We start from the raw sequence: 26248 nt of genomic DNA, 5'->3' as shown, positions 1-26248 counted from the left end.
AACTAAAAGTGAGATACTCGTCAGCCATCTCAAGCTATGTCATCCTCAGTCCTCAAAGCTGCAGAATTCACTCTGTATGAATGAAAGGGAATCCATGTTAGTGAGTTTGTTCTGTTCAATAACCCGTAATCCAAATTGTGCCTTTTGATATACAACTCCATGAGCAAGTGGTGCTGGATGACCTAGCACTTGAGAGAGGATGAGGAGAGCAGGGTTAGCCATGTCTCAGTATGCCAGTCAATGCCATCTGTCTAGGTTAAGAGTTCCCTCAAGACAGCGTGGCACTTTGTGGTATGCTTGAACAAAAGAAGTTTGTAGACTAATGCATGTGATACTAAATAACCTAACTGGTGACCCTGGAACAAGGTTAGATGGACGTAGTGCTGCTACAGCACCACGTAAGTCATTGGCATGCTGGGAGATGCTTGGTGCAGTAGATAATCTTAGAGAAGTCAGAAGGGAGAAGTAATACATTATCCTATCAGTCTTTGATTTATTACAGTGGTTTCAGAGCCTGTTCTAACTTTTAGCCCTGAAAAATGGCTGCAAACAGGCTACTTCAGTGAGCACTTTGTTACCAGATGCCTCCATTCCCACCAGTGGCTTCCTTCCTTTTCCACTGTGCCTGCTAGGCCATGGCAGGGTAGGAGGAGCTGGTGGAGAGCTGGCAGCTAATGACTGTCTCTTCCCTGCATTAAGCAATTTTAAATAAGATACTGGTTTAAAATATGAGCTTACTGCCAATTGTACTAAAACACCTGCACATTTTTCTCTTGAACATGTCATCAATGAGGTATGCCAAGCTTACTGGAAGGTACAGCCTGGCAGTCAGCTGACATGTATTTCTGTGGGAGTTTCATAACTCTGTCCTCAGGCTAACATTGCAGAGTTCAGCATTCTGGAAATATTTCTATAGGAAAACAAGCAATTAAAGTGCCTTCCTGATAAACAGGAGAGCAGGAGGGTGGCTTAATTGAGGTCTATCTTCAGAATTGATTAACTGTAAGCAACAGCTTGATATTCATGAAAAAAACAATGTCAGGTTAATGAACATAGCCTGCTAGCCTATCAGCTGATACAGCGAAGCACCGTGCTGATGTCGAGTTTAGCAGTGATACTCCAAGATTAAGAGAATGACCTACAGGCTGCTCTGAATGGCTCTAGTGTGAAGGACGCAGCTGGGCCTGGAATGTCTCAGCACAGCCTTTTTGTGCGGTTATGGTGTGATCCCCCATGCTGTAAGCTCTGACTGAGGTGATGGGTACTGATGTCGCTGGCTAGACACATTGCCAGGAGCCTTCTGTTAGGTTCACCACAGCCACACGGGGGCAGACAGGGCTGGCAGCTCACCAGTAACAATGTCAATTGCCCTTAGGCTAATCAAGTAAAATTATTGAGAGTATATTATTGATGTTAAGTGCCTTTAAAAACGGACTGTAGTGAAACCATTTAGCTGCCTAAGCAAGCTTTTAATGGAAGCATGGAGGAGATGTTTTTTAATCATACACTGGTTGATTGATGTGATTATTTCTGGAGTCACACTGAGGTGGCTGGACCCTACATACATGACACGTCACAGCTAGTAGGTAGCTCTGGGTCTCATCCTGTCCTGGGCACCGGGTATCCAAATGTACCTCTGGGGTCAGCTTCTTCTCGCAGGTAGCAGCAATAGGGATGGGAGGGAATGGCCTCAAGTTGCACCAGGGGAGGGTCAGGTTGGATATTAGGAGAAAATTCTTGTCAGGAAGAGCAGTGAGACAGTGGTGCAGGCTGCCCAGGGAGGTGGTGCAGTCACTGTCCCTGGAGGTGTTCAAGAGCCGTGTGGATGTGGCACTGAGGGACGTGGTCAGTGGTTGTGGTGGTGATGAGTTGGCAGTTGGACTAGGGATCTTAGAGGTCTTTCCAACCGTAATGATTCCATGATTCTAATTGCAGCACAGACTTTCAGAACCGAATGTTACAGCCATGAAAACTGAGCACAAAATACAAATTGGCAACATCCCCAGTTCACCAATTCTCATCATCTCCACCAGCTACACTTACAGCAGTTGCCCAGCCTCGGGAGACTCAGCAGGAAGGCAGAATAAAACCCAGCTTCATCTCAGCACCTGTGCAAAATGAAGTTACTCCTAGAGGCTGCGAGATAACGGCTCACTCCCAGGTTCCATCCCCAGCACCCGAGGTCCCCCGGCAGCGGAGCCGCTTCGTGCGCGGTGTCCGCCCCGCCCCGTGTCCGCTGCCGCTCGCCGTAGCGGCGCCGCCGCCCCCTCCTAGCGGCGTCGCCCTTCGCTCCCGTGGCGGCGCGGCGGGGCGGGCGGGTGACGCAGTCGGAAGCCGCCGGGAGGTTTTGCCGGCGGTCCTGCCACGGCTGCGGCGCCGGCTGGTGGGGGTGGCGCCTGCACTGCGCATGCGGCGCCGGGATGGAGCCGTGAGTGGCGGTGGCGGTGGCGGCGGGGAGCGGCCGGGGGGGCGCGGGGCCGGGGATCGCGGGAGCTGCCGGGGCCGGGCGCGGTGCGCCGCGGGACTGCTCTGCCCCGCAGTTCAGCGGTGACTGCGGCGAGCGACTGTGCAGCAGTCCCGGGGCGGCCCGGCGCGGCAGGGCTGAAGGACGCTTGGTCGGGACGGGGAGGAAAAGTCCTCCGCTCAGCGGCGGGAACCCGAGTTGTTGTTATCCGGCGTGCGCACCTCATTTCTCGTTAAGGAAATAGATCGGTGGGGTTGCATTGATATTTGTGATTATTTGACTTGATTTCTGCAAATCAGAAAACTCAGAGAAGCCACACGCAGAAAGTTTTCTTTCCATATGGTGAATAACCCCACATCTCAGGTTGTGTCGGTGAAGGCAAGAGAAAAACCTGTTCCCCAGGTGTCCCTTTGCACCAACAGAGCAGTAACCCTGGCTGATCGCTCCGACATTGGTGAGCAATGCAGAAAGGACGTAAAACAGCCACCAAAGACAGGAGCTGTTTGGTATAACCATGCTCAGCTGTCATGTAACAGTACCACACAGTGCTGCTGCTGCACACAGCTGTGTGTCCTGCATCCTTCCTTAGCTGTTACTGTGGCATCGTGCATCTGCATGGGGGAATTCATGGTGTGCTGGGGGACAGTGGAGCCAGCAGTGGCCTTTAAAAGTGGGAAATCGGGTATGTGCCGGTAGTCTTGGTGCTGTGGATGTGCATAGTGTATTCCTTATGTACTTGGTGAGACCACACTTTGAGTACTTATCACAACAAGAGAGGCGTTGAGGCACTGGAGTGTGTTCAGAGAAGGACAACGAAGCTGTGAGGGGTCTGGAGCACAAGTCTTATGGGGAGAAGGTGAGGGAACTGGGATGATTTAGTCTGGAGAAGAGGAAGCTCGTGAGAGACCTTATTGCTTTCTGCAATTGCCTGAAAGGAGGTTGTGACGAGTTCGGTGTCAGTTCTCCCACATAACAGCAATTGGATGAGAGGGAACGCTTCAAGTTGTGCCTGGAAGCATTCAGGTTGGATTTTAGGAAAAATATCCTTCTCAGAAAGAGTGGTGAGGCACTGGAACAGGTTGCTTGGGGATGTGATGGAGTCATGTCCCTGGAGGTGTTCAAGAACTGTGCGGATGTGGCACTGAGGACATGGGTAGGGGGCATGGTGGGGATGGGCTGATGCTTGGTTTTCATGATCTTAGTGGTCTTTTCCAATCTTAATGATTCTATATGCAGCACTTCAAATCAAAGTGGTTCCTGTGCTTTCATTTGGGAGAGTCTAAAAGGAGCATTTGGAGGCAGAGCATTATAGGCTAAAAAAAACATGCGTAAAAGTGAAGTATATGTGGTTTTGATATCAACTGCTTCTTAATCCCACTTGTGGCCCATCCTCTTCATCTGAAAGTGATATTCTTAAGTGAAGAGCATTATAACTATTAAATGGTTTGTTTTTAGTGATGACGTTGTAGTAGAGGCTGCATAGTGCAGGCAAGGGAAGTGATGTGATGTTGAGGAAATGAGAAATAGCCTGAGGTAAACAATTGTGCAACACCTTGACCCAAAACATGGCTCAAAGAGCAAAATGTAACTCACCTTTATGTCTGTTATGTGAATGGCTACTGAAAGATTACAGTTATTACAAGTATGCATTTCCATTGCTCGCCTGTCACAAGTTACATTGCTGTAGTTTTTACTGACTACTGTTTCAGATGTCGAATATATCCCTGTTGTATCGCTGTACATTCTGCTGTTTGCAGTTAGTTTTAATCTAATGTAGCTATAAAATATCACTTTCTATCCGAGTTAGCTTAAAAATCCAGGGTGTGAAAGTTTCCTGACAAATCTGTGAATGTGGGATGTTTTTCCTTGAGCCTTATTAGGCTGCCTTGGCTGGAGTGAAAAGGCTTCTTCCACTGATAAAGGGAAGCACAATTCTTTACTCCCTTGTACAAGTGCTTCCGGAGTGAGGCTTCTTTTTGAATCTTCCCTTAAGTGCTTTCCAAATGTCTCATTCTTTTTAGGCCTTTCAGATGTTGGTAGGAAGTCATCAACTTGCATTTATCTGTGTTCATAAATTTTATATGATCTCTTTCCAAAAGGCAGATGTAAAACAGTGAGCGTGCAGGAGAGTCGTTTTCTCTGCCTGTCTTGTCAGATGGTGATAGGCTGAAATGGGACACCACAGAGTGACAAGGAAATTCTGTGAGTGCAAGGAGGGGTGACGGAAAATTACAGCACTCTGTAGGAGCGTAATAAATTGTTGTTGGCTGTCATGATAACTGCAGTTAATATTTGGCTGAGCTTTCTTGTTTGCTCTTAACAAAAAGTGTTGTGTGGTGATTGTGACTTAAAAACAGTGAGGTGTTTTCACAAAGTCTCTGGAAGTTCTCTGGCACAGCATTTGTATCACTTCAGCACTGATGGAAGTGTTGGGGTGTAAGCTGCTGGGTTCCAGTGTTGCTGGTTTTGTGAGTAAAGGCCTTGATGTTTAACTATGTTTTGGCCAAAATCACCTTAGTTTAAGGTCTAGCTTCATAGCAAATGGCTTCTGAAGGGAGTGAGAGTTTTTCTTGTAAATCTGTAGAGAATTCATCAGAATGGACTTTGGTGCTGTGTCAATAGGCATTTCTGAAGGACTGCTAGCGATGTTGTCACACAACCGGTTTTATCTCCAAATTGTTGCTAGGTAGGATGGTTCTGCTGGCCAGCTGCATGCTACACAACTGTGGACTCACAGACCAGTTTAGGGAGCAAAGTTCAGTTATAGTTATCCTACCTGATCACATAGGACTTTAATGCACAGATGCATGTCTTCCATCACATCCAACGTGGGTCAATATTTATCAGTGCGTTTTAAGTTACGTGAGACCCCATAGAAATGTTCTGTGGGTCTGACTTGTTATTCTTGTTCCTCTTCTTATTTCGGTTTGGTTGTATTTTTCCAGCCTTGACTCTCAGGTACTATTGTTTTTGTTTCCTTTTGTCCTTTCTTGCTTTCCTCTGTCTTGCAGGTAGATATGACCTTTTCAGAAGATGTGTATGCGTATATGATTTCTGTATGCATAGTTTGGTACATCCAGCCTGCTTGAAGTATGTATTTGGTTGTGATAAACAAGGAAATGAAAATAAATAGCTTACCTTTTGTGTTTCACTGATTTTGCTTTTGGCTCTTACACTTCCACAAGTTTGTATTTTCAGACTTATTAAGGGGTCAGAAATCAGTGGGTTTCTTTTAAAGAGATGAAATACTTCTGTTATCCTACAGACTGGAGTACTCCTGTTTCTCAAGGGCAATATACTTTGTGATTTACAATTCGTAATTGTTGCTAACATGGCAATGCAAGTACCAGACACTGATAACTGCTGGTGCAACGGTTTGAGATGGATACGAGTTGAGTCTGAGGGGATCTAATTCTGCATACTCGGTTATATGAGCGAATTCTGTGCATACTAGATGATCTTTGAGGTCCTTTCCAACTCAAGCCATTCTACAATTCTTTGATACTTTTCAGTATGTATCTCATTTTCAAATCCTTACATGGATCATTTCAGTGAATGTTCTTTTTCTCAGATGAGCTATTTCATCTCCGTTTGTTTGTTTGTTTTTCTTCTTACTCTGCTCTTTTGCCTGGTCTCTGGTCAGATCAGTACAGCAGCACTGACCTGTGAAATACCTACACCCATTCTCTTAAATGAGACTTCAGGAGTAGCAGTGTGAAAAGCAAGGGGAGAAGACATAGCATGTCTGGTGTAAATGTCTCCTTGTAAAGTGTCAGCACACCTGCTTTTCAGGTGTATGCAAACCCATTTTGACTGTTAGGTGTTGCACCATCCAGAGAAACTGGAATAAAGAATGAACCAATGTCTGGAACAGGTTTCCTCGAAAGCTTGCGAGCACACCTGTGTTCTGGTGCAACACTAAGGGAAGGCGCTGATTGCTGGTAACTGTACAGCTGTGAGTGCTGGCTGAGGGAACCCTGGTGACTTTCCCTTCAGGAGGTGAAGCTGCTTTACATGTATTACACATAATACAGCTCCGAATGTCTACAAAAACTTGGAAAATTGGAAGCTCATCAACAAAGCCAAGGATGTGCATAGCAAGTCAGAAGTGCATCATGCACCAGGCCGTGGCTGTTAAGTATATTGCCAGATATAAGCTAAGATATGCGTGATAGTTCCCTACGTATATATGTCACTTCTCTCACTTCAGTTGTTCCCAGCTCATGGAGTTAATTTTCATTTACTGGGCAGTGCTCAGTAGGTGCTCTTCCAGGGAGCATGTGGTATCCACTTAGGCTGTCACATTCAATGCAGGCATATTGGCATTTTTAAAATGATTTTCACGTAGCAAGCACTTTCTTGTTGAGATTAGAGAGTTCTTGTTAAATCAAGAGAGTACCCCACATGTGATGTTCTTGGTAAACAAGGATCATCTGTAGAACTGAAGGTACCATTGAAAAATTGTCAGTCAGATAATATGTCTTACTTATTAATACTAGCACAAGAGTAATGGCTTTTAAGTGCACAAAGACTGAGGCGTTAAGATCTTGGTTTAGGAAAAGTAGTGTAGTTATTTCTCTGCAAAAATTGTGCAGACAAGTCTTGGTTTGGAGCGCCTCTATGAACTGGGATTTTTGAAAGTCAACTTAAGATTGCATTTGTCTGCGAGGCCTCTAAACTGGACTGGGTGTTGCTCTGTGCAAGTGGGCACAAAAGTTACCCTGTGTTTGCTGATGCTATCCAGAGTCCTGTAAAGCCACTTTGTGCAAACTTTTAACATTTACAGTCCCTTGCTTGCATTCCTCATTACTGCTGTGTTCTTTCTTTGTTTCCACATCATCATTAAACAGATATTTTGATATTTCAAACTCCACCGTTAATTAAAAAAATGCAATTTATTCTGTAATACCTAACTCTTTAAGAAAATTTAGATTGTTATTATATGCTTTTACTAGTTCAAAGTGAATTGTTTGCCTTGCTTTCTCTTTGGACAATAGAAAATCTTAGTATAAAAAAAAATGCAAAATTTGTCTGTTGTGGCATATGGGTGTATGTGCCCATTCATCTGTCTGATAATACCTAGTAGTTATCTTTGCTCTATAAGGTAGCATTAGTTTGTATTCTTTTCTTAGTATTGCATGTTACCACAAAGATTGGTTTAATATTTTTTGTGGAGGAATGAACATTGAAGGGGATTGTATGGGAACTGTTGAGTCACAGCCTGAACCACTGATTGAGCACGTGGGGAAAGGACCTGGTCAGCCCTGGGTGACCAGGGCACAGGTGAAGGCAGTTCAGCTGTGTGATGAGTGGAGCCTGGCTGCACCTCTCTTAGATCTCACTTAAGGTCTGACTGCAGCTGAGGAAGGATCTCTTTATGGAGATCCCTTCTTGGTGAAGCTTTCCCCTGCAAACCTGGAATCTTCTGATACGGTTGAGCAGTTTTCTTCCCTTCCTATGTAGTACCTTTCTGTTATGCTGGTCCTTCTGTCATCACAACCTTTGTTGTAACACCTTTTCCATTGTATTGATCTGTCCAACAGGTACAGGGGTGGGTTTTTTTTTTGTTTTTTTTTTTTGTTTGTTTTTATAATTTAGGAATACGATTGACAGCTAATTCTGTGCTTTCTTTTGTTTCTGTAGGCTGGCACCGATGCGATTATATACGCTGTCCAAACGGCATTTTGTCCTGGTTTTTGTAGTATTCTTTGTCTGTTTTGGTTTGACAGTCTTCATAGGAATAGCAGGTAAGGATGTTGCCTTTTTAAAACATTACCTTTTTGTATTCTTTGTCTTAGTGTCCTGGTAGTTACAGATGTGGGTGAAAGCTAATGAACGTACTGCCCCTGAGACATCTGAGGAAATATAACTTCTTACAGGGGATGAAAAATTCCTTCTCATGTGTTTGTTTTTTTTTTAATAGGGATATTACCATGTTAGACCATTTAACAGCTCCTCACATGATATCCTATTTCTGTATCAGCTGGCATGATCTGTGCTGCTCACTGACAACCATCTTGACCTGTCTTTGCACCTGTCTCTATCTCTACCCCATCCTTCACTTCCTTTTAGAAGGAAGAGGCCTGCAGGGGCATTTGGCTCATCCAGTCCTGCCTGACTTGGGCTTTTTGTGTGTATCCATACCCTATAGAAAGCACTTTATTCATGGTAACATTAAAAATTTACCTATGGAACAAGTCCATTGTTCCTGCTGCTTGACTGTAGAGGCCTAAGGTTTAAACAGAATTTATTTCAGTTCTTGAAGATAAACCAGTGTTTTTCCTCTGACTTGTCTAAGGATGCTGAAGGGCATTATTTTGTGACTAAAATACTAAAAAAAATACTTTTACATTTTATATGAATGATAAAATGGAAAACTGAGATTAGGTCAGTTTTAAGAATTGCTTAAAATTGTTTTACCTGAGAATGGGCGAGCAGCCATCTGTGCTCTTTGAGAATTTCATTCTTAATTAAGAGTGAATCCTAAAATAGAGCTGTAGGTCTTTTGTGTTATATCTGCCTGCATGCAGATCTAGTGCTGTGGGTGCCTTTGTTCCAGGGCTGCTGTAAGCAGTGCTCCAACATCTGCACTGTGCCAGGCTTCCAGGACTCGTCTGTGGTTCCCTTCAGGAGTTGGCAAAGCTGGAAAGTTGTTTTCCTTGTGAGACTGGTTTGTTGGATGGCTTTGTTGACGAAGCTTGGACGCAGTTCATTATTATAACTTAATTATTTTTAAAAGAAAGTTGTTTACCTTGGGAGGAGAGCCACGGAATGAACACTTACACTGTGGTGATTTTTAATGGCTTTGGCTGACAGCTTCATGCTTCCTGTTAACAGAGGGAGGGGCACGAACAATAGAGCATTCACTCATCAAAGGGTGTGGTATGAGCCAAACTCACCAAACCCACGAGGTAAATGAAAAGGTGGGAGATGCATCCAGCTTTATGTGCAACCTATATACCATTCCCCATAGAGTGGTTCTTCTTTTGGGAAGGTTAGCAGTCTTAACTACTCATCTGAGTAAAAAATATAGCTTACTCTGAGGAGGCTGTTCCTTTTCAGTTCTTGTAACCTAAGAAGTGTGGATTTGTTTTTTTGCAGGTTACACTTGCTCGCTTTCCCTTTGTGTGTCTTTGTGATCGTTGTGGTGAGATGAGTGCAAGGACAGGATAAGTGCAGAACTCATTTCCTGTACCTATGCAGTTTTCATGTTCCTCATCTCAGAGTGGTTCTCTGCTTCCGAATGTGATTCTGTAAGCTTAGCAAGAATAAAGGAAAGCAATAACAATGCAATTTAAGTACAGTTGTTGTTGTTTTATTCAATGATAAGACCGCAAGATGTTTCTGTCAGGTGCTTTAAAAAGCTTTAGTATATTGCTTACTAGAGGCACAGCAGTAGAACCGAGTTACTGTTTTGGTTGCTGTTCAGTTTTGAAAAACTGGGATTGTGATCACTTTTCTCCAGTATTTTTTCATATCTTCTGGTTTATTTTTAAAAAGAGCTCTTCAGAAAGTTTTGTTCTGATGTTTTTTCGTTAATACTTAACTACTGAAATGTGATGCCTAATCAACTCTGAGCAGTTACAGAAAAGCAATTATGCTTTTTGAGATAAAAAATACTGGCCAAAAATGTACCCAGGCAGTAGTTTGTATGTACTTGAGAACCGGGAAGTTCAGTAATTCTCAGCTGGCTTTGTAACAAATAGCTGCTAGTGAAATTGAATTGTAATATGAAGCTTAAGGTCTGTAAAATGGTTAATATTGTAGTTAGAGTGGTTATAGAAGCCCAAGCAATACTGCGTGTTTATCTTAACTGTTGTGTCAGCTAACATAAGAGTCTTGCCCAGAATGAGCTCATGAATGAGCTCACTCATTTATAAACCCTTCTTTTCTGTTGCTTCTCTTGTCATAACTTTGAATTCCATGGTCTTTGTAGAAAAACTGTCTTTATTGCATAGTTTTTAATACTAATATTATGGCTGGAACAGCATGTTTAAAGGATTGGTAACTTGTGTTAAATTGCCATACCAAACAGGAGAGAAACTTGGACAAGGAAGGCTAACTGGGACTGGAACCAGAGACCCAGGCACACATAGATGCCCTGTTTATTCCCTAGATGCTGTGCATCTCAGTGTTTGTTCACACCCCAGTATATACTTGCAGACCTTTTCCTACTATTATCTGATTTTTCAAGCTTAGTTATTGTGTGTGTGTGTACTTGTGCCTGAGTATCATTTCCTTTTCTCCCTAATCCTATCCTTTCTCCCTAGTCCTCTGTGTTCTTGCATATTTAAGAAGATGAAGGAAAGACCTTGTTGCTGTCTACAACCTTATCAGAGAATAAAGAAAAGATGGGACTAGACTCTTCTCATAAGTGTATGGTGACAGGGAGAGAGGCAACAGATGCAAGCTGGAATGCAGGACATTGCAGTTAGATATTAAGAACTATTGCTGTTACATTCTTTTTAATCATAAGAGTGGTTACAGATTGCCCAGGGGTGTTCTGGGAGTCTCTGTGCTTAGAGGTTTTCAGGACTTAGCTGTATGTGATCCTGATCTAATTCCACCTCTTTGGAGGGAAGGGTTGAGCCAGACAGCTGCTGGAGTTTTTTTCTAAGATAAACAAAGGTTTTGTATTTTCCCCATTTACTGCATACAGATGTAGAGGGGAGCAGGATGTGAGTGGACAGATGTAGTTAATCAGTACACATTCAGTGTGTGTGTCTTTATCTGGAGAAATCAGAGGAGTGATTGCCATAGGAGCAGGAATGTGGGAGAGAGCTGGATATCTCCCACTACAGGTGGACTTGAAACTTTGATTGATTGGATTGTGTGTTTTAGGAGAACTTGTTTGTAGAACTTCTGTGCAATTACATTTATTGCGATGGTATACATAATATATTACAGCTCCCCATTTTTATAGAAAAGAAGGGTCCCAATCTGGCTGGTCTGAGCACTATTCCTAACCACACTAGTGGGTTGCCTTCCTTGAACAGCCCAATACGGTCAAGATCCTGCATGAGCTACGAAGTTCTGTCACTAATTATGCAATCAAATACTCTACATGTACATAAAAAGGCATTATAATTGCTCAGTCAAATGCAATGTAATGTATTTGTCCAGTTGTGAGTGCAATGCAATATAGTTGTTATCTTCCAAGTAAATTGGGTAATGGTAGCAGTTTGGCCATAAAAACTGGAGAGATAAGTGTAGTTAAAAGAAGCTGTTTTTTCAGATGCTTTTGCAGCCCTTGATTGAGCTTCAAGGTGCTGTAACAGCAGTGCCTCTGCTGCTCACTGGCTTTTTCTGGAGCTGACTACTTTCATGACTGTGACACACAGGGAGGGGAAACATAGAATGTACAGCACGTAGCATTAGGGAAAATACACCATGTCTTTGTTGTTGTAATCTGGAGTATGCATGTAGAACTTCTGATGTGGAGTTCTTGATTAATAATTTACACCCTATTTATGCTCAGGAAGATTATGGCAGAATCTGTGGGGGGGGAAGTTTATTAATGATATTAAGAAGCCTAAGTGACCTTCAGTTAGAACATCTGCCTGAGGGGGTGCTAGTTACCTGCTTAGCGAGGAAGTATTTTGTACAGTGTTTTGAAATCCTGTGTTTACACTGATCCTTCAATATTGTTCTCTTCCTTCTTGTTTATTATGTAGGTCCTAATGTAATTGAAACTTCTGTAGCGAGAACTGACTTAAATAACAGCATAAAGGTAAGGGTCGATAAACAGTGCTGGATTATCCAAATATTTTACTTGGTATCCGTAATGTCAGATACACCTTTTCTCCAGTCCCATTATTTTAAGTGGTTCATTTTCTACTAGGAAGCTTCTTGGCCACCTGATGCTTTCCAATTTGAAACAGAACATTCAGTGCTTTTACTACCACTGTGTGACCCGGCACCAATTTTTAGTCTTTTGCAAGTAGGTAAGGTAGAGAGTTTTGTGATGGGCAGCGTTTCTTTGTAGTAATTCTTGATGAAGTAACGCTCATGACAGGATTCCCTGGTGAGCTCATGCTTGGAGATTCTTGTGAGGGTCCAGGATGAGAACAGGAAACAGAAAAACAATGTTCTCAGTGACAAATAATGATAACTCTCCTGTGTTTTTTTTTTTGTTTGTTTGTTTGTTTTTCTCCCCCTTTTTCTCAGCTGGGGAGGAAAGTCTGTTTTCCTTCTTAATTGTCCATTTTCAAGTGGCCATGACAGTGCAGTATGACCTCTTATTGTGAACCTTTACTGTCTTGAAGTATTCCATATTAAGCTTTCATGTTCTCGTTTTCAGTTTCTCTATTTCTGTCCAGTTCTTTGCTGTCGAACAAATAACTAAAATAATTTTCATGAAGTTGTTAACAAAAAAAAAAAAAAAAAAAAAAAGAAAAATGTAGTTTCATTAAATGCCATGACACTTCTGAAGGTTTGGGTTGTTTTTTTTTTGTCAGTAGGTCTCTTACACACATTTAAATTGGTACTGTACTATGGATGGACTTAATATCAATTAAGAAAAGTATTTTTTATTTTTAAAAAATGCCTTTCCTGCATTAGATTTTCTCTGTTAATGTTACCTCCTATGCTTTTGAATGTGGGATTTATAGAAAACCAGTAGAAAGATAGTTGTGATTTACATACTTAGATTTACACTGTTTTAATTCTGTAGCGTATGGGCTGGGGTCACAAGTCTGAGTGGATTGATAAAGTGCTATAAATTACTTCTTTTGGGGGGGGGCCTAAATCTCTCATATCGGAACTCTTTTTATTGCTGCTGCTTTTATGTGCTTCAAGTAGTCAGTGCATTTTAGTGCTGTGCAAAATCCGTGTGCTGCTTTAGCTGCTTCATTGAAACACATATATATGGGGTGCTTGTACATGCAATAGCACATATTAAATTCCTGAAAAATATTGTTCCTAATGTACTTTTCATTGTTATGACTGCACATGTATTGTGTAATATAATGACTGATGCTAACCTTGGTGGGGTTTTTGTTGTGTTTTTTTTTAACAGCTGAAGCCTTTTAATTTAAGTTCGCCACCACTGTCTACTTATAACCAACAGCTGTGGCTGACCTGTGTAGTCGAGTTGGATCAGCATGATGGTGAGAGTCTTACCTAGTGTTTAGGAAACTGCTGTAGCAACCTAATTTTGTGTACTATATTTTTGTTGTTGTTGTGTAGCCAATTCTGTTTTTTTGTGGCTGTGCTTGGTGGGTTTTCCCTCTGTCTCTCCATCTCTGCCCCTTGCCCTCAGTGAAGGGATGGATTGAGCTGATCTTGAGAATTGGATGCAAAAGGTGCATGGGATACGTTGGGAGTTATTTCTATAAAAACTGCAGCGTGTAGAGAGTCTGTGTCTGTCTGGGGAGAAATTAGATGTGTAAGTCGTAATATTACTCACTGTGCAGTCAAGTTTCCCTGTACATACAAGAGAAATACTGTGATCAGGAATTCGTAACATATTAGGATTCAGTACAAGGGCTGTATGACTTCATGACAGAATATATAAATGAAGGGGTTTTCTTGCTTATTTGTTTTGAAATTTATATGATTGAACCTTATTCCTGTAAAGTACAATGAAGTACTTCTGGATATCTCTTTTTAAGATGTTACTTCTGTGTCCAGCAATAGCTTAATGTTTTCTCTCTCAATTACAGTATCACTCAAAAAGAATGTTACTATGACAGTCAAAGTGCTTGGAGTGGTGAAGGATGGAAGCACTCCCTACGTTAATAATCAAGTTCACAACCGGACACGGTTGCTCAATTGTGCACAGGTATGTGTGTGCTTGAAGAAAACTCTGCTGCAGTCCTTTTACATATATTTGTGTGCATGCTCCATTACACTGCTAGTTTGTTTTTTTCTGTGGCTTGTATTTACTACCTCAAAGAGACCCCTTTTTTTCTTTTTTGTTGGAGCTTTCTGCCAGCAAAGCGTGCTGATTAAACAGATTAACAGTACAGTGAGAAGGAACATTTGAACAGTAAAACAGGTATTGAGCTCTAGAGGAGAGAGAAATTCTTATACAGCAACTAGAAGAGCATTTGATTGAAAGCAGCTAGCTTGTATGCTTGAAGGGGAGGGGGGGAAATCTTCCCACACAAGAAGTTCCTAGTGAAACCTTTAGTTAAAGTTCTGAGTTTAAGGATATGTGAAACAGTTTATCCAGAATGAAATCCTTGAGAAAGAAATAGCTGAAGTTCTTTTACGAGAAGTTTGCTTGTTGATAAGATGCGTAATAAGCATCATCCGTATCTACGTACTCAGAAACAAGTTATATTACCAGTGAGTTTGGTAGAATAAATTGAAGGTTTTTAAATATTACTCTTCCCTGTATGTGTTCACAGAAATGCAGTGAAATCATTGTTGCTCACCTGGGCTACCTGAACTACACTCAGTACAACATATTTGTTAGTTTTGAAGATCTAAATAAGTTAACGTATGCAATACAGAATATTACTTTCACAGTAAGTATAAAGTTTTATTCTAGCAAAAGAGGTCTCTGGAGAAGTCTGCTTTAGTTGTAATAAAAAGTTACTTTATTTTTGAACGTGAAATATAAAGGTGCATTGTAATAAGGCTTTCTGTCTCTGCTGGTTTCAGAGTTGTAGTATTTGTGTTATTAGTGTTCTGGAGCAATATTTATCTTCATAGGGAAAGCATTTTCTTTCAGGACTTCTATTGCTGTTTTCAGGGACGGATAATTTTAGTGTAATTCCTAGAAGGTATTTAATGGTAGACAAGCGAGACTAGAACATACAGTTTTCTGCATTTTCACATAGACATCTTGCCTTTCTTTCTTTTCTTTCTTTTCTTTTTTTTTTTTTTTTTTTTTTTTTTTTTTTGCCTTTCCAGGAGGTGTGTGAATTAGCAGGATTTTTTTTAGACTCTACAAATGTGCTGGCCTGAAAGATTTGAGACACAAAGGCAAATGGGAAAAAATTGTTTGACCCTACTTATGAGGAAGAAAAAATTGTTGTGGGTTTTTTTTTTTCTGAGTGAAATTTGCAGTTCCTAGCAAAATGAACTGGGCAAGTTACAGTACTCAAGGTTGTTAATAAAACAGTTAAAAGTGTGTTGAATCACTCCAAAAAGAGGTTTAGAAACATTTGCATTAGGAGAAGATGGAGCTAAACTGAACTTATAATACTAGTTATTATGTTGTATTCTGCCTGTATGTAACATTATGTGTGTCAGAGCAGGCAGAAAAGGAAAGTTTACTGTAAAGCAGAAGTGGCTTATATATACTAAATGAGCTTCCTGAATCTTCATATTTGATGTATTCTAATTTATAAAGTGCATCGTTAAAAATAAGTTGTAGGGGAAGAAAAAGAAAAAAACAAAGTGTTTGCTTAGTTGTGGATTTCAAGCAGGGTGAGGCATTGGGGCGTTTATAGTTCTACGGTTTATCGTCTTGCTTTGCAGGCTTTCCTTCATGCAAACAACCAAAAACCCAATCCAGAGGCTCTGCTTTCCTGTAGCAAGTGAACATACCAGTGTATTTTGTTAATACAGTGGATTGTGGTGTTTTCAGTTAACATAACAGATTCTTTTGTAGATGAGGATCCTCCACATAAAATTTTCATTCTACGTTTGCACTTAAACCTCTATCTTGTCTTTTTGTCTTTTTTTTTTTATTATTTTTTTATTTTTTTACAGGTAGGTTAAATCCATTGAAAGGTAAAGCTTCTTGTCAGATGGGCAGAGCATACATGGTGCATACATTTCAGAACTGGCTTCTGAAGAGAAGCAGGCCAGATATGAGAATTTCTCAACAGTGTTCATGCAAAATGACATGTTATAATGAGTATTTCTGCCCATCTAATAATTAGAGCACTAAGGCAGCTTTTTTCCTTAATCTTAAAAATACTTTTTTGTATCTGGTTAGCTCATTTATTCTTCTCTTGAGTCTCACTTCTGAAAAAAGAACAAGCTTTAAGAAAGCAAGCTCGTTACAGAAAGCACAGCTGTACCTTATCAACATTTTCATAATCAGTTTATGTATTTGACCTTGGTAATAAGCAGAAGTTAGTCGATTATTGAAGTTCAAATTTTGAATGTGAGAGAGATCAAAAAGGATCTTCCTTGCTGATTTCAAAGAAATACTTTGATGTGTGACAGCACAATGAGTGTGTTACAAAGTGGCAGGGTAAAGGAGGAGCAAAGATACTAGTCTGCTTTGGTTATCTTTTCATTGGGTAGTTTCTTTTTCTTCACCTGAAGCAAGCTTTATCTTGAAAGACAGTGTCTGTGAATGTATCTTTGTATTTCCATAGTGACATGGGGGAATTTGGTTATACCTTCACATTTTGAAAAGCTGGGAAACTTTAGAGTATCTGCAAAAGATGTTAACTATTGATGTTGTGTGACCTCTCTAAAAACATTTTTCTTGTGTTTTCTTGTAGTGGAAGACGTACAATCCTACATTTTCACAAGTGGAAATCTGGTTCCGATTTGTCTTTGTAGTTCTCACCTTTATGGTCACGGTAAGATTATTGCTTCAGTGTTTTTGGGTAATGCTGCATGGTAGTGCTTTATTTAGTAAAACTTAGCCCCAGGCTGTCAAGTTGAGAAATTGTTGAATGGGTGTTAATAAAGTTTCTAAAATACTCATTTACTTGCTGCTTTTATGTAGTTACAAGTGGCGTTGTGGAACATTAAGAATAAATGGGAGAAGCTTGTCTTTTTTTTTTTTTTTTTTTTTTTTTTATACACTGATTTTTCAATTTAGGAGAGACGTTTTCTTCAAACAAAAAATTCTGATTAGATCCTAGGAAAATAAGATGGCTTGTTCAGTGGGCTCAGACATTAGAATAGGATGCCCAGACAGTCTTTGTTCTCTGTCTTTGAAAATGAGTAAAACTCAATTGAATATGACCTTGATCTAACTTTAGAGTCATCGCTGTCTTGAGTGGGAAGGTGGACCAGATGACTTGCACGTGTCCCTGACAACCTAAATTACTCTGTGATTTAGATTATCTATCACTTCATAGTTATGCCACTGGAACAGAAATGTCTGGGGGGAAAGTAAAGCAGTAGAACAATAAAAAAGCAAAATTCTCAAAGTAAGATTTAAAAATACTTAGCTACTTTCATAGCGTTTCTTTCCCGTGTGTGAGGTCACTCACTTATGAACTGTGAATGTTGTATAGGATCTGGATATGTATTTTTTTAATAAGTGACATTAAGTGGAAGTTGTGTTGTGTGACCAGTAACTAGGCAGCCTTTTTTTTTTTTCTGGCTTCCTTTTCAGTTTGAGAGTAATTTGTGTTGAGGTTAGCTAACAAGGTTATTGCTAAAGGAGGAACAAGACTCCTGTTTCACTGTGTTATCAGTGTCAAAGGCCTTGCAAAGTGGTGTTTGCAATGTGCTGTACGTCGCTATGTAGGCTATTTTTTCCTTCTAAATTTTTTTTGTATGTTTTTAGTGTCTGTTTGCACATTCTCTACGAAAATTCTCCATGAGAGACTGGGGTATTGAACAGAAGTGGATGTCTATCCTCCTTCCTCTCCTCCTGCTTTACAACGGTACTGGGTTTTTTTATAAACTTTAAAGAAAGAAAAAGAGAGAAAATGCTCAGTTTTGGCCTTGAACTTACAAGCAGCTGTCTATAAGGCTTCAGAAAACTAATTTATAAAAAAAAAAAGAACAACCCTTCTAAAACGTGTCAAATTCAAAGTTATAATCAATAGGTAGGCTTTGTTCTTTTCCCTCAACTCCATTTAAAATTGACTGCAGTAGGAGGCTGCAACCATGCTGACCCTTTCACATGTAAAAGTAGTTTCTGTATTTGTCTGATAAGCCTTGCTTCTGTATTTTTCATATGCTCATGCTGTATTAAAACAGAAGCTGTGTTGTAAAAACAGAAGTCTTGTAAATGACCTCAATTTCTAACACTTTCTAGCAGTACTGAAAGAATGTTTGTCTTTCAGGTATTCTGAGGTTCATCACCTAGAAAAGTGGTTTAGTGGAAGGTCTTTTAAAACACAAAGTCTTTCAGAAATGTTGGCAACTACATATTTGTGTAGTTTTACAGTCAATTGCAGCTGAAGGTGCCATTTTCTTTGCAAATTATTGTAAGCTAGAACAAACTCCAATTTCATTTAGTGATGTAATTTTAAAAAATCTTTTTCTTCTCAAGATGAATTCAACTTATTTTTAGTAAAAGAATGTTCTTTTTCCCCCCGCTTAACTTCTTTTCTTTTGTTACAGACCCATTTTTCCCCCTTTCTTTTCTGGTGAACAGTTGGTTTCCTGGAATGCTGGATGACCTATTCCAATCACTGTTTCTGTGTGCGCTGTTATTGTTCTGGCTTTGTGTCTACCATGGTATAAGGGTACAGGTAGGGGTGCAACCATATCTAGCATGCTTACTGAAAAGACAGTACTTGTTTATTCAGTTATCTCAAAAGGTGACAAATTAAAAACTTAATTAAAAACTAAGTGGCATTTTAATCTTAAAGTACAATGTAAGAAACAGAATTAAAACGTTTTGTGGTGAAGTAGAATGCATTGAGATTACCACACCTAAATAAGATAAATGGAGACAGTCTGCTCAAAGCTTTGGAACGATGATACTGTTGTTCTTGCTTGAAGGGTTTTGTTGTTGTTTGTGATGGTGGTTCATTTTTAAAACCACTTTATAATATTGCATAAGGGAAATGTGAATTCTGGGGCAGATTCCTGTCATTTCAGTATCAGTGAAATATGTGGGACCTGAAAAGCAGGATGCCCCAAATCTCTTCTGTATCTTAACTTTAATGCAAATGATACAATTTTGTATATTCTTTTTTGTATTCTGCAATCAGCTGTAGAAGTTAAAAATACTGAAGGTGGTTTTTCTTAATCTAATTCATCAAATGAAACAAAGGAAAGGCTATTTTATTCTGCCACGATGGATTCAAATCTCTAATGTGGGTTCTCTCCTTGACCATGCTATTGTTTTATCAACAGGGAGAAAGGAAGTGCTTAACCTTCTATCTGCCCAAATTCCTTATTGTTGGACTATTGTGGCTTGCCTCTGTTACGTTAGGAGTATGGCAGACGTGAGTAACTTAAGACGTAATGCACAAGTTATGAACTGAAATTGCTTTGGAGTGGGAAGTTTGTTTATAATTCTGTCTTCTTCCTCTTTGTGCCATAGAGATGGAGTTGAAATTATATTTTGTTTTGCAAAATGTGACTGATTTGAGAACAAAATTCTTCATGGACAATTTAGTAGTACATAACTTTATAAATTAGAGTAAGAACTAGAAGTCAGTATGTTAGGGCTCCCTCCAACGTGCTCTTCCTATTAGCTTTTTCAGTATTTGAAGCATCAGTTGCTCTGTTACCACAGTTTAACAAAACTCTTCAACCTGCCCAATTGGTATTAACAGATCTTGGCCAAGCCATGCTTCTCAAGACTGAGTTGATGAGTTCAGTGTTTTTCCTCTTTCTCACTGTTTCAGTCACTTACGTGAAGGTGTCAATATTCCACGCAGAAAACTTTGTCAGTTTTGACACGTTTTTAAATCTCTTAAGCATTTTACTCTCAATTGCTTGTCTGTCACTTTATTTCTCAGTATGTATTTCTTGCCATTGCACATTTTTGAAAGTGGTGCAATTGCAGGGAATGTTGGTTTTAATGTTTTATCAGCAGAATTTGTATGAAGTAAAGGTTTAAACAGCTGTTATTTCTTGGGTATCATTCTTATCACCAAAGATGAGATTGAAACAGTAAATCATGAAGGTCTGTAGGAGTTTACAGAATTACACATTTCCTATAAAGATAAAAATAGAATAAAAGAATCATCCAGGTTGGAAAAGACTCTAAGATCACAAAGTCCAACTGTCAACCCGAACTACACTGTCCCACTACCAAACCCTACATATCTCAATACTTCTGGAAATGGGGACTCCACCATTCCCTGGGCAGCCAATTGTAGTGTTTTACTACCTTTTCCTTGAATAAATTCTTCCTGATGTCTGATTAAACCTCTACTGGTGCATCTTGAAGCTGTTGCATCACCTCCTATCATTTGTTACCTGAGAAAAGATCCCAACACCCTCCCTGCTGCAATCTCTTTTCAGGCTATTGTAGAGAGCGGTGAGGTCCCCCTCAGCCTCCTGCAGACTAAAAAATCCAAATTCTCTCAGCTACTCCTCATAAGTCTCATTTCCTAGTCCCTTCACCTGCTCAGTAGTTCTTCTCTGCGCACAAGTAAGGAGTCTGGACATGCTGGCTACCAAAATCATCCATATTCCTTGAAAAATGGGATTTAGAAAGGAAAAGGATGTCATGTAAATTGTCTTTGAAATCACTGGCATTGCACTGATTTCTACAGCCAGGATCTTCAGTTCTAATCTTTGTGTAGTAACTTTAAACACTTTCTTTGTTAGTAGATTTCCTGGTCTGTGTATTGTTTTTGACCTTGTATTTTGTAGTGTTATATGTACCAATTTTTCATTTTGAATTTTTTCTAGTGTTAATGAAGTACATGATCCTACATATCAATACAGAGTTGACACAGGTAATTTCCAGGTAAGTCAGAAATATTTCTTTGATCTTCAGTTGTCAAATGTAGTTAGGCAATGCAATGAAGGGCATTTGCTCTCAGATTTCCATTGAAATCTAACAGTTTAGAAAATTGTTGACCTGGTGATCTTGCTTGGACTACTAGGGTACTTTCCATTTTGCTTCAGATCACATGTAGGCTATATTGAACTCCAACCCAGTGAGAACAGTCTTGCAATAATCTTGGGTATCTGGAGACTCAACACTACCTGTTTTGTCAGGGACTCATGACTGTGGGAACCAAAAGATGATTATTTTTTTTTTTAAGCCTCTTAAGTCAGTTTTGTATATCTTGATTCTTCCCAAGGTCCTCTGTACTAGAAAATTTAAAACTTCCTTACTGGAGAGGAAGATATAATTTATATGGTTTCCTGTATAATTCTCAGGAAATATGTTTGTTTAAAAAAAAAAAAAAAAAAAAAAGTGTACCTTGACATATGCCATCCTCATTTTGTACTTCCTTTCATACTTTCCCTGAATAAATGCACCATTCTGTACTGTGTTTTGGAAATCAACAGTTTCTGTTGCAGGGTACAACTGAAGAAAGCTGGAATAGACCAAACTTTCTTAAATAATATTCTTTATATAGGGAATGAAAATCTTCTTCCTTGTGGTGGCAACCACATATATTCTCTACCTTCTGTTCCTGATAGTGAGAGCATGTTCAGAACTCCGTAACATGCCTTATGTTGGTAAGTATTCCTTTTGGTTCTTCTCTAAGCAGGCTGTCTTCTCCTAGATGTAGGTGTAAATTCTCTAATAATAATTTTTCTCAATCTTTATCAGATCTCAGGTTAAAATTCTTGACTGCATTAACCTTCGTAGTGCTCGTCATTAGGTAAGGCTTTTCCGAGAACATTTCTCAGTACTTGAACTTTTATATATTTAAAGTCTTGAAAGAAAAAGTTATTTTTTTAATAATATACTCAGTGAAACTGAGAGGTGTTTTTTTTTTTTAATATTTATATTTTGCTTGGTAATCAATTCATAATTTTTGGAGCCCTTTCTTAAGGTTTTTATAGACAGTTTTGTATTTCCATTACTGCCACAATACACTGGAAGACTTAGCAGGAGATATATTTTGTATTGCTGAGTAGCTTGCAGTGCACTGTTGACCTCTTTTGGAGTTTCGTAAGCTGCGTTCTGTAAAGCAGAGGTTTAGAATTACTTTTACATTATTGTTTATATCTGTCCCCCACTCCAAGCAATTATTTTAAATTGCTGCTGGCTTTTGGATTGTCTTTAGTGGGCGAAATATGACAAAAGTAGACCCATTGTTTTTTTTTTTTTTTTTTTTCCTTTATTAGATTAACTGTTGAATTTAAATCACAAAATAATAATTATTAATTTAGAAATATGAAAACAAAATGTGTCTTCAAATAAACAGCACTTGAACGTAATTACTTCTTTAGTATACTACTCTATCAAGCTTGCACTTAAATTTTGCATTTTAAAGGCTCATTATACCTATATGCCATTACTTTTTTTTTCCCCACAGCATTGTTATACTCTATTTACGCTTTGGAGCACAAGTTCTACAGGACAACTTTGTTGCTGAGCTGTCAACTCATTATCAGAATTATATCCTTGTGTTGTGATGCTGCTCAACTGGGAATATTAATCTGGTTTTCCTTAGGAAGTACTTAAAGATAATTTACCTAAGGACTGAGTATTTTGACTTTTAGGTGGACTTTTGAAACCCTGATCAAAATTGATAAAGCATCATGTCACTATTTTCTAGTAGCTGTTTGTAAAGATTATGAGCTGAGACAGTTTCAGTCTAATTTGTTTATATCAAGTAAACCACAGCTGCGTTTGCTACTCTTTAAAAGGAATGAAAGCCCAGGCTTTGTTTTAGTGGTGAAATCAGAAATATTCTATTTTACCATGTGCTTCACTACTGAAGAGAAGAACTTTTCTCAGCAAATATTACACTTTAAAATTGAAGATTTGTCTTCAGTTAGAACTTTACTTAGAAACAGCTTGAGTATACTAGTTGTCAGTTAATCTAAAAAAAACAAAAGCCAATTGTTCATCCATTCATGCTCTCAAACTTTATTGTGACAAAAATTCTTTCTGTTGAAGCAGCTTACATATGTTTTGAATCTCATTTCCAAAGTTTACATGAGGGGAGCTATATTGAGAAAAATCCTTGACGCTTTCTACCAGCAGAATTCTTATCATTTTATGGTTTATTGAACTTCTATCTCTACACATTAGCCTTCGTCTATTCCCCCTCAAAGAATGCGCTGTATGGTAAGTGTAAGCAATTTGTAGCATCATAGAATGGCCAGGGTTGAAAAGGACCACAATGATCATAGAGTTTCAACCCCCCTGCTGTGTGCAGGTCACCAACCACCAGACCAGGCTGCCCAGAGCCACATCCAGCCTGGTCTTGAATGCCTCCAGGGATGGGGCATCTGCAACCTCTCTGGGCAACCTGTTCCAGTGTGTCACCACCCTCTGTGTGAACAACTTCCTCCTAATATCTAACTTAAACCTCCCCTGTCTCAGTTTAAAACCATTCCCCCTTGTTCTGTCACTATCCATCCTCGTAAACAGCCTTTCCCCCTCCTGTTTATACTCTCCCTTCAAATATTGGAAGGCCACAATGTGGTCTCCCTTGAGCCTTCTCTTCTCCAAGCTAAACAAGCCCAGTTCCCTCAACCTTTCCTCATAGAGGTGCTCCAGCCCTCTGATCATCTTAGTGGCCCTCCTTGGGACCCACTCCAAGAGCTCCACATCCTTCCTGTACTGGGGCCCCAGGCCTGGATGCAGTACTCCACATGGGGCCTTGCAAGAGCTGAGAAGAGAGGGACAATCACCTGCCTCTCCATGCTGGCCACCCTTTTTTAATGCAGTCCAGAACACAGTTGGTCTTCCAGTCTGCAAGCTCACTCTGTTGATGCATGTCCAGCTTCTTGTCCATCAGGGACCCCTAAATCCTTCCCCGCAGGGCTACTCTCAAGGAGATCTTCCCCCAGTTTTATGAATACCTGGGATTGCCCTGACCCAAATGCAGCACTGTGCACTTGGTCTTATTGAACCTCAGTCATCTGGCAAACTTAGATGACAAGAGTTGGCATATTAGAACATACTGTGTAATGTCCTTACATATTTTCTTGTCTCATTAATTTCTATTTGCTTTGCACTAACAGAAGCCGTGCTGTTCCTGAGTAATTTAGTATTGGAAATATGAGGGAATACTAAAATAGTTACGACTAATAGACTTGACTTGAATTCTTACACCTTTTTTCTGATTGAGCTTATAGTCAATGTGTTTGCAAATACTGCTCTAACTTTTGAGCTGACTCACAGGCAGCGCTTAAAGAGCAAGAGTACTTTACTCATACTTTATTATAATGATAAAGTTAATATATTTACATGCTGGCAAACTTGACTGAAATATGGAAAACAGGCTGATGGAAATGTAGGAATTAAGCTGCTCTCTAACTTGGGGGGGATCTTGGGGAATCTGGAGGGGCTTGCTGTGGGGAGAGGAGTTCACAGAGCCCGTTTAAAGGGGGGGCAAAGGATTAAATCTGTGGCACTTTTTTTTGCTTTCCTAAGTATAGGATATGATCTGACTCTCATAGTGATTATAAAGCATTATTCCTAACTAACAGATAAAGATTCTGTAAAGCATGTTTATGTAGAGTGCATTCTCTGCTTTAAGCGTTGAGTTTAAAATATACTGGGAGTTGTGGGGTAGGAAGGCACGAGATTCTGAAGCTGGCGCTTTCTCTAAACTTTTTAGATTTGAGATTGATTGTACTGTTGCAGGAAGATGCTGTTTTTTGTTATGAAAGACAAGACAAATGGTGAGGTGAGGATAAAAGGTTGCAAGAAGTATTAATCTACAGAAGTTACAAAGTAAAAACCTGCTAGAAAAGAAGATGCTTTTGGCAAATTGATGGATTGGACTCTATTGCATATAATTTAAAACAACAGCTATCAGCAACAGGTAGTACAGAAATTGATGGTTTTAAAACAGGAAGGAGAGATTTGTCATAAATAGCCAATAGAAAGTATGTACGTTCCTTTTGTCTCACGATGAAGTTGCAAGTCCTTCCTTCATCTATTACAAGGGTGGGAAAGAGCCAGCTAGTTGTTAATTTACAACTTTGGTCTGCTACATTCAAAACTTGGAACAAACAAGGTCTTGAAGCCTATGCTTTTGAAAAAAGTATGAACATTTGAATAGTCACAATGATAATGTATGACTTAACTATTTGTAAATAAAAACGGTATGGCATGAAACTGAACAAGGGAGGAAGTCTGCTTATACAATCTGGGATATATATATCTGGAAATATGAAGAGAACATTATGTCGTTTCTTAAAATTATAAGAACACTGTGATGATGTGGGCTGAAGGGTGGAGAATTTAAAGGAAAGAATTCTTGGATATAGTTTTGTCAAGTTGTTGTCATGATTGCCTTCTAAGTTTTGGGTCTGTTGCTTCAGTGTTGGAGTAAAAGTGCAGCTGTGTTTCTAAATGCAATGTGCTAAATTAACCCTTGTTTGTATTTTTCCAGAATCACAGTTGAAGGACAATCCTGCTTTTTCTATGCTGAACGACTCAGATGATGATGTGATTTATGGGTAAGACTATAAAATACGTATGGGGTCTTTTTGGCGTGTTGTTTTTGTAATATTCTTTTTCATCTTAATTAATTAACTGTAACTGAAGACTTCGTAGATTATTAGTGAAAGTAGACTGCCTGTGTAACGGAAGTAGCTTATTCGGAAACAAATACAATGAGAATGGGTGTTATTTTGATTATTTTGGCTTTCTTTTCTTTTTGGTTTCTCAAAGGAATTGCGAAGGCTCTGACACAAATGGGTAAGTTAGTATTTAGGATAGGATAGGACATGGAATGAAGGCAGAAAGGTACGTGAATGGAAAGGAATTCCTTTCCATTGGGTAAGATTGGAGGAATCAAGTTTAGTCAGCTAGGGGGTGACTCGTACAGAAATGCTACAGGGAGGGATAATTGTCCATATGAAGTGTCCATCACTTATCAAAACAGCAATAACCAAATGTAGCAAAACTTCCAGGACTTGTGTGAGTTTATGTAACATTAAAACTACAGTAGCAGATGAAAACTTAACTGGGTCAGGCTTTCCTGTGCTAGATGCTGAACAAACTGGTTATCTGCCCTTGTTGTTTTCACCTTTTAAGCAGAAGCACCAAAGGGCTGACCAGTGGGAATGGTTTAG

The 26248-nt window shown here is 39.6% G+C and overlaps 1 protein-coding gene across 7 annotated transcripts in view; it reads left to right on the top strand.

Annotated features, from left to right (window-relative positions):
- The window catches only part of TMEM181 (transmembrane protein 181), a 51233-nt gene that overhangs the window by 22683 nt on the left and 2302 nt on the right, over positions 1–26248 (top strand). For 4 of the 7 annotated variants that reach the window (XM_048937999.1, XM_048938002.1, XM_048938003.1 and 1 more), the window contains 15 exons: positions 8108–8211; positions 12139–12194; positions 13482–13572; positions 14128–14246; positions 14818–14937; positions 16876–16956; positions 17898–17997; positions 18683–18813; positions 19424–19515; positions 20936–20993; positions 21616–21718; positions 21813–21864; positions 22525–22607; positions 23193–23282; positions 25564–25630. In XM_048937999.1, coding sequence (XP_048793956.1) covers positions 8118–8211; positions 12139–12194; positions 13482–13572; positions 14128–14246; positions 14818–14937; positions 16876–16956; positions 17898–17997; positions 18683–18813; positions 19424–19515; positions 20936–20993; positions 21616–21718; positions 21813–21864; positions 22525–22607; positions 23193–23282; positions 25564–25630 — 1337 coding nt within the window. In that variant the 5' untranslated portion in view covers positions 8108–8117. Of the gene's footprint in view, positions 1–2289; positions 2429–7829; positions 8008–8107; positions 8212–12138; positions 12195–13481; positions 13573–14127; positions 14247–14817; positions 14938–16875; positions 16957–17897; positions 17998–18682; positions 18814–19423; positions 19516–20935; positions 20994–21615; positions 21719–21812; positions 21865–22524; positions 22608–23192; positions 23283–25563; positions 25631–26248 lie in introns of those variants that run through there. The other 3 variants (XM_048937998.1, XM_048938001.1, XM_048938000.1) reach the window with 3 other exon arrangements.

Source organism: Lagopus muta, chromosome 2 (genome assembly GCF_023343835.1).
Source record: "Lagopus muta isolate bLagMut1 chromosome 2, bLagMut1 primary, whole genome shotgun sequence".
Taxonomy (NCBI): domain Eukaryota; kingdom Metazoa; phylum Chordata; class Aves; order Galliformes; family Phasianidae; genus Lagopus; species Lagopus muta.
This window is presented reverse-complemented; position numbering and strand designations above follow the sequence as displayed.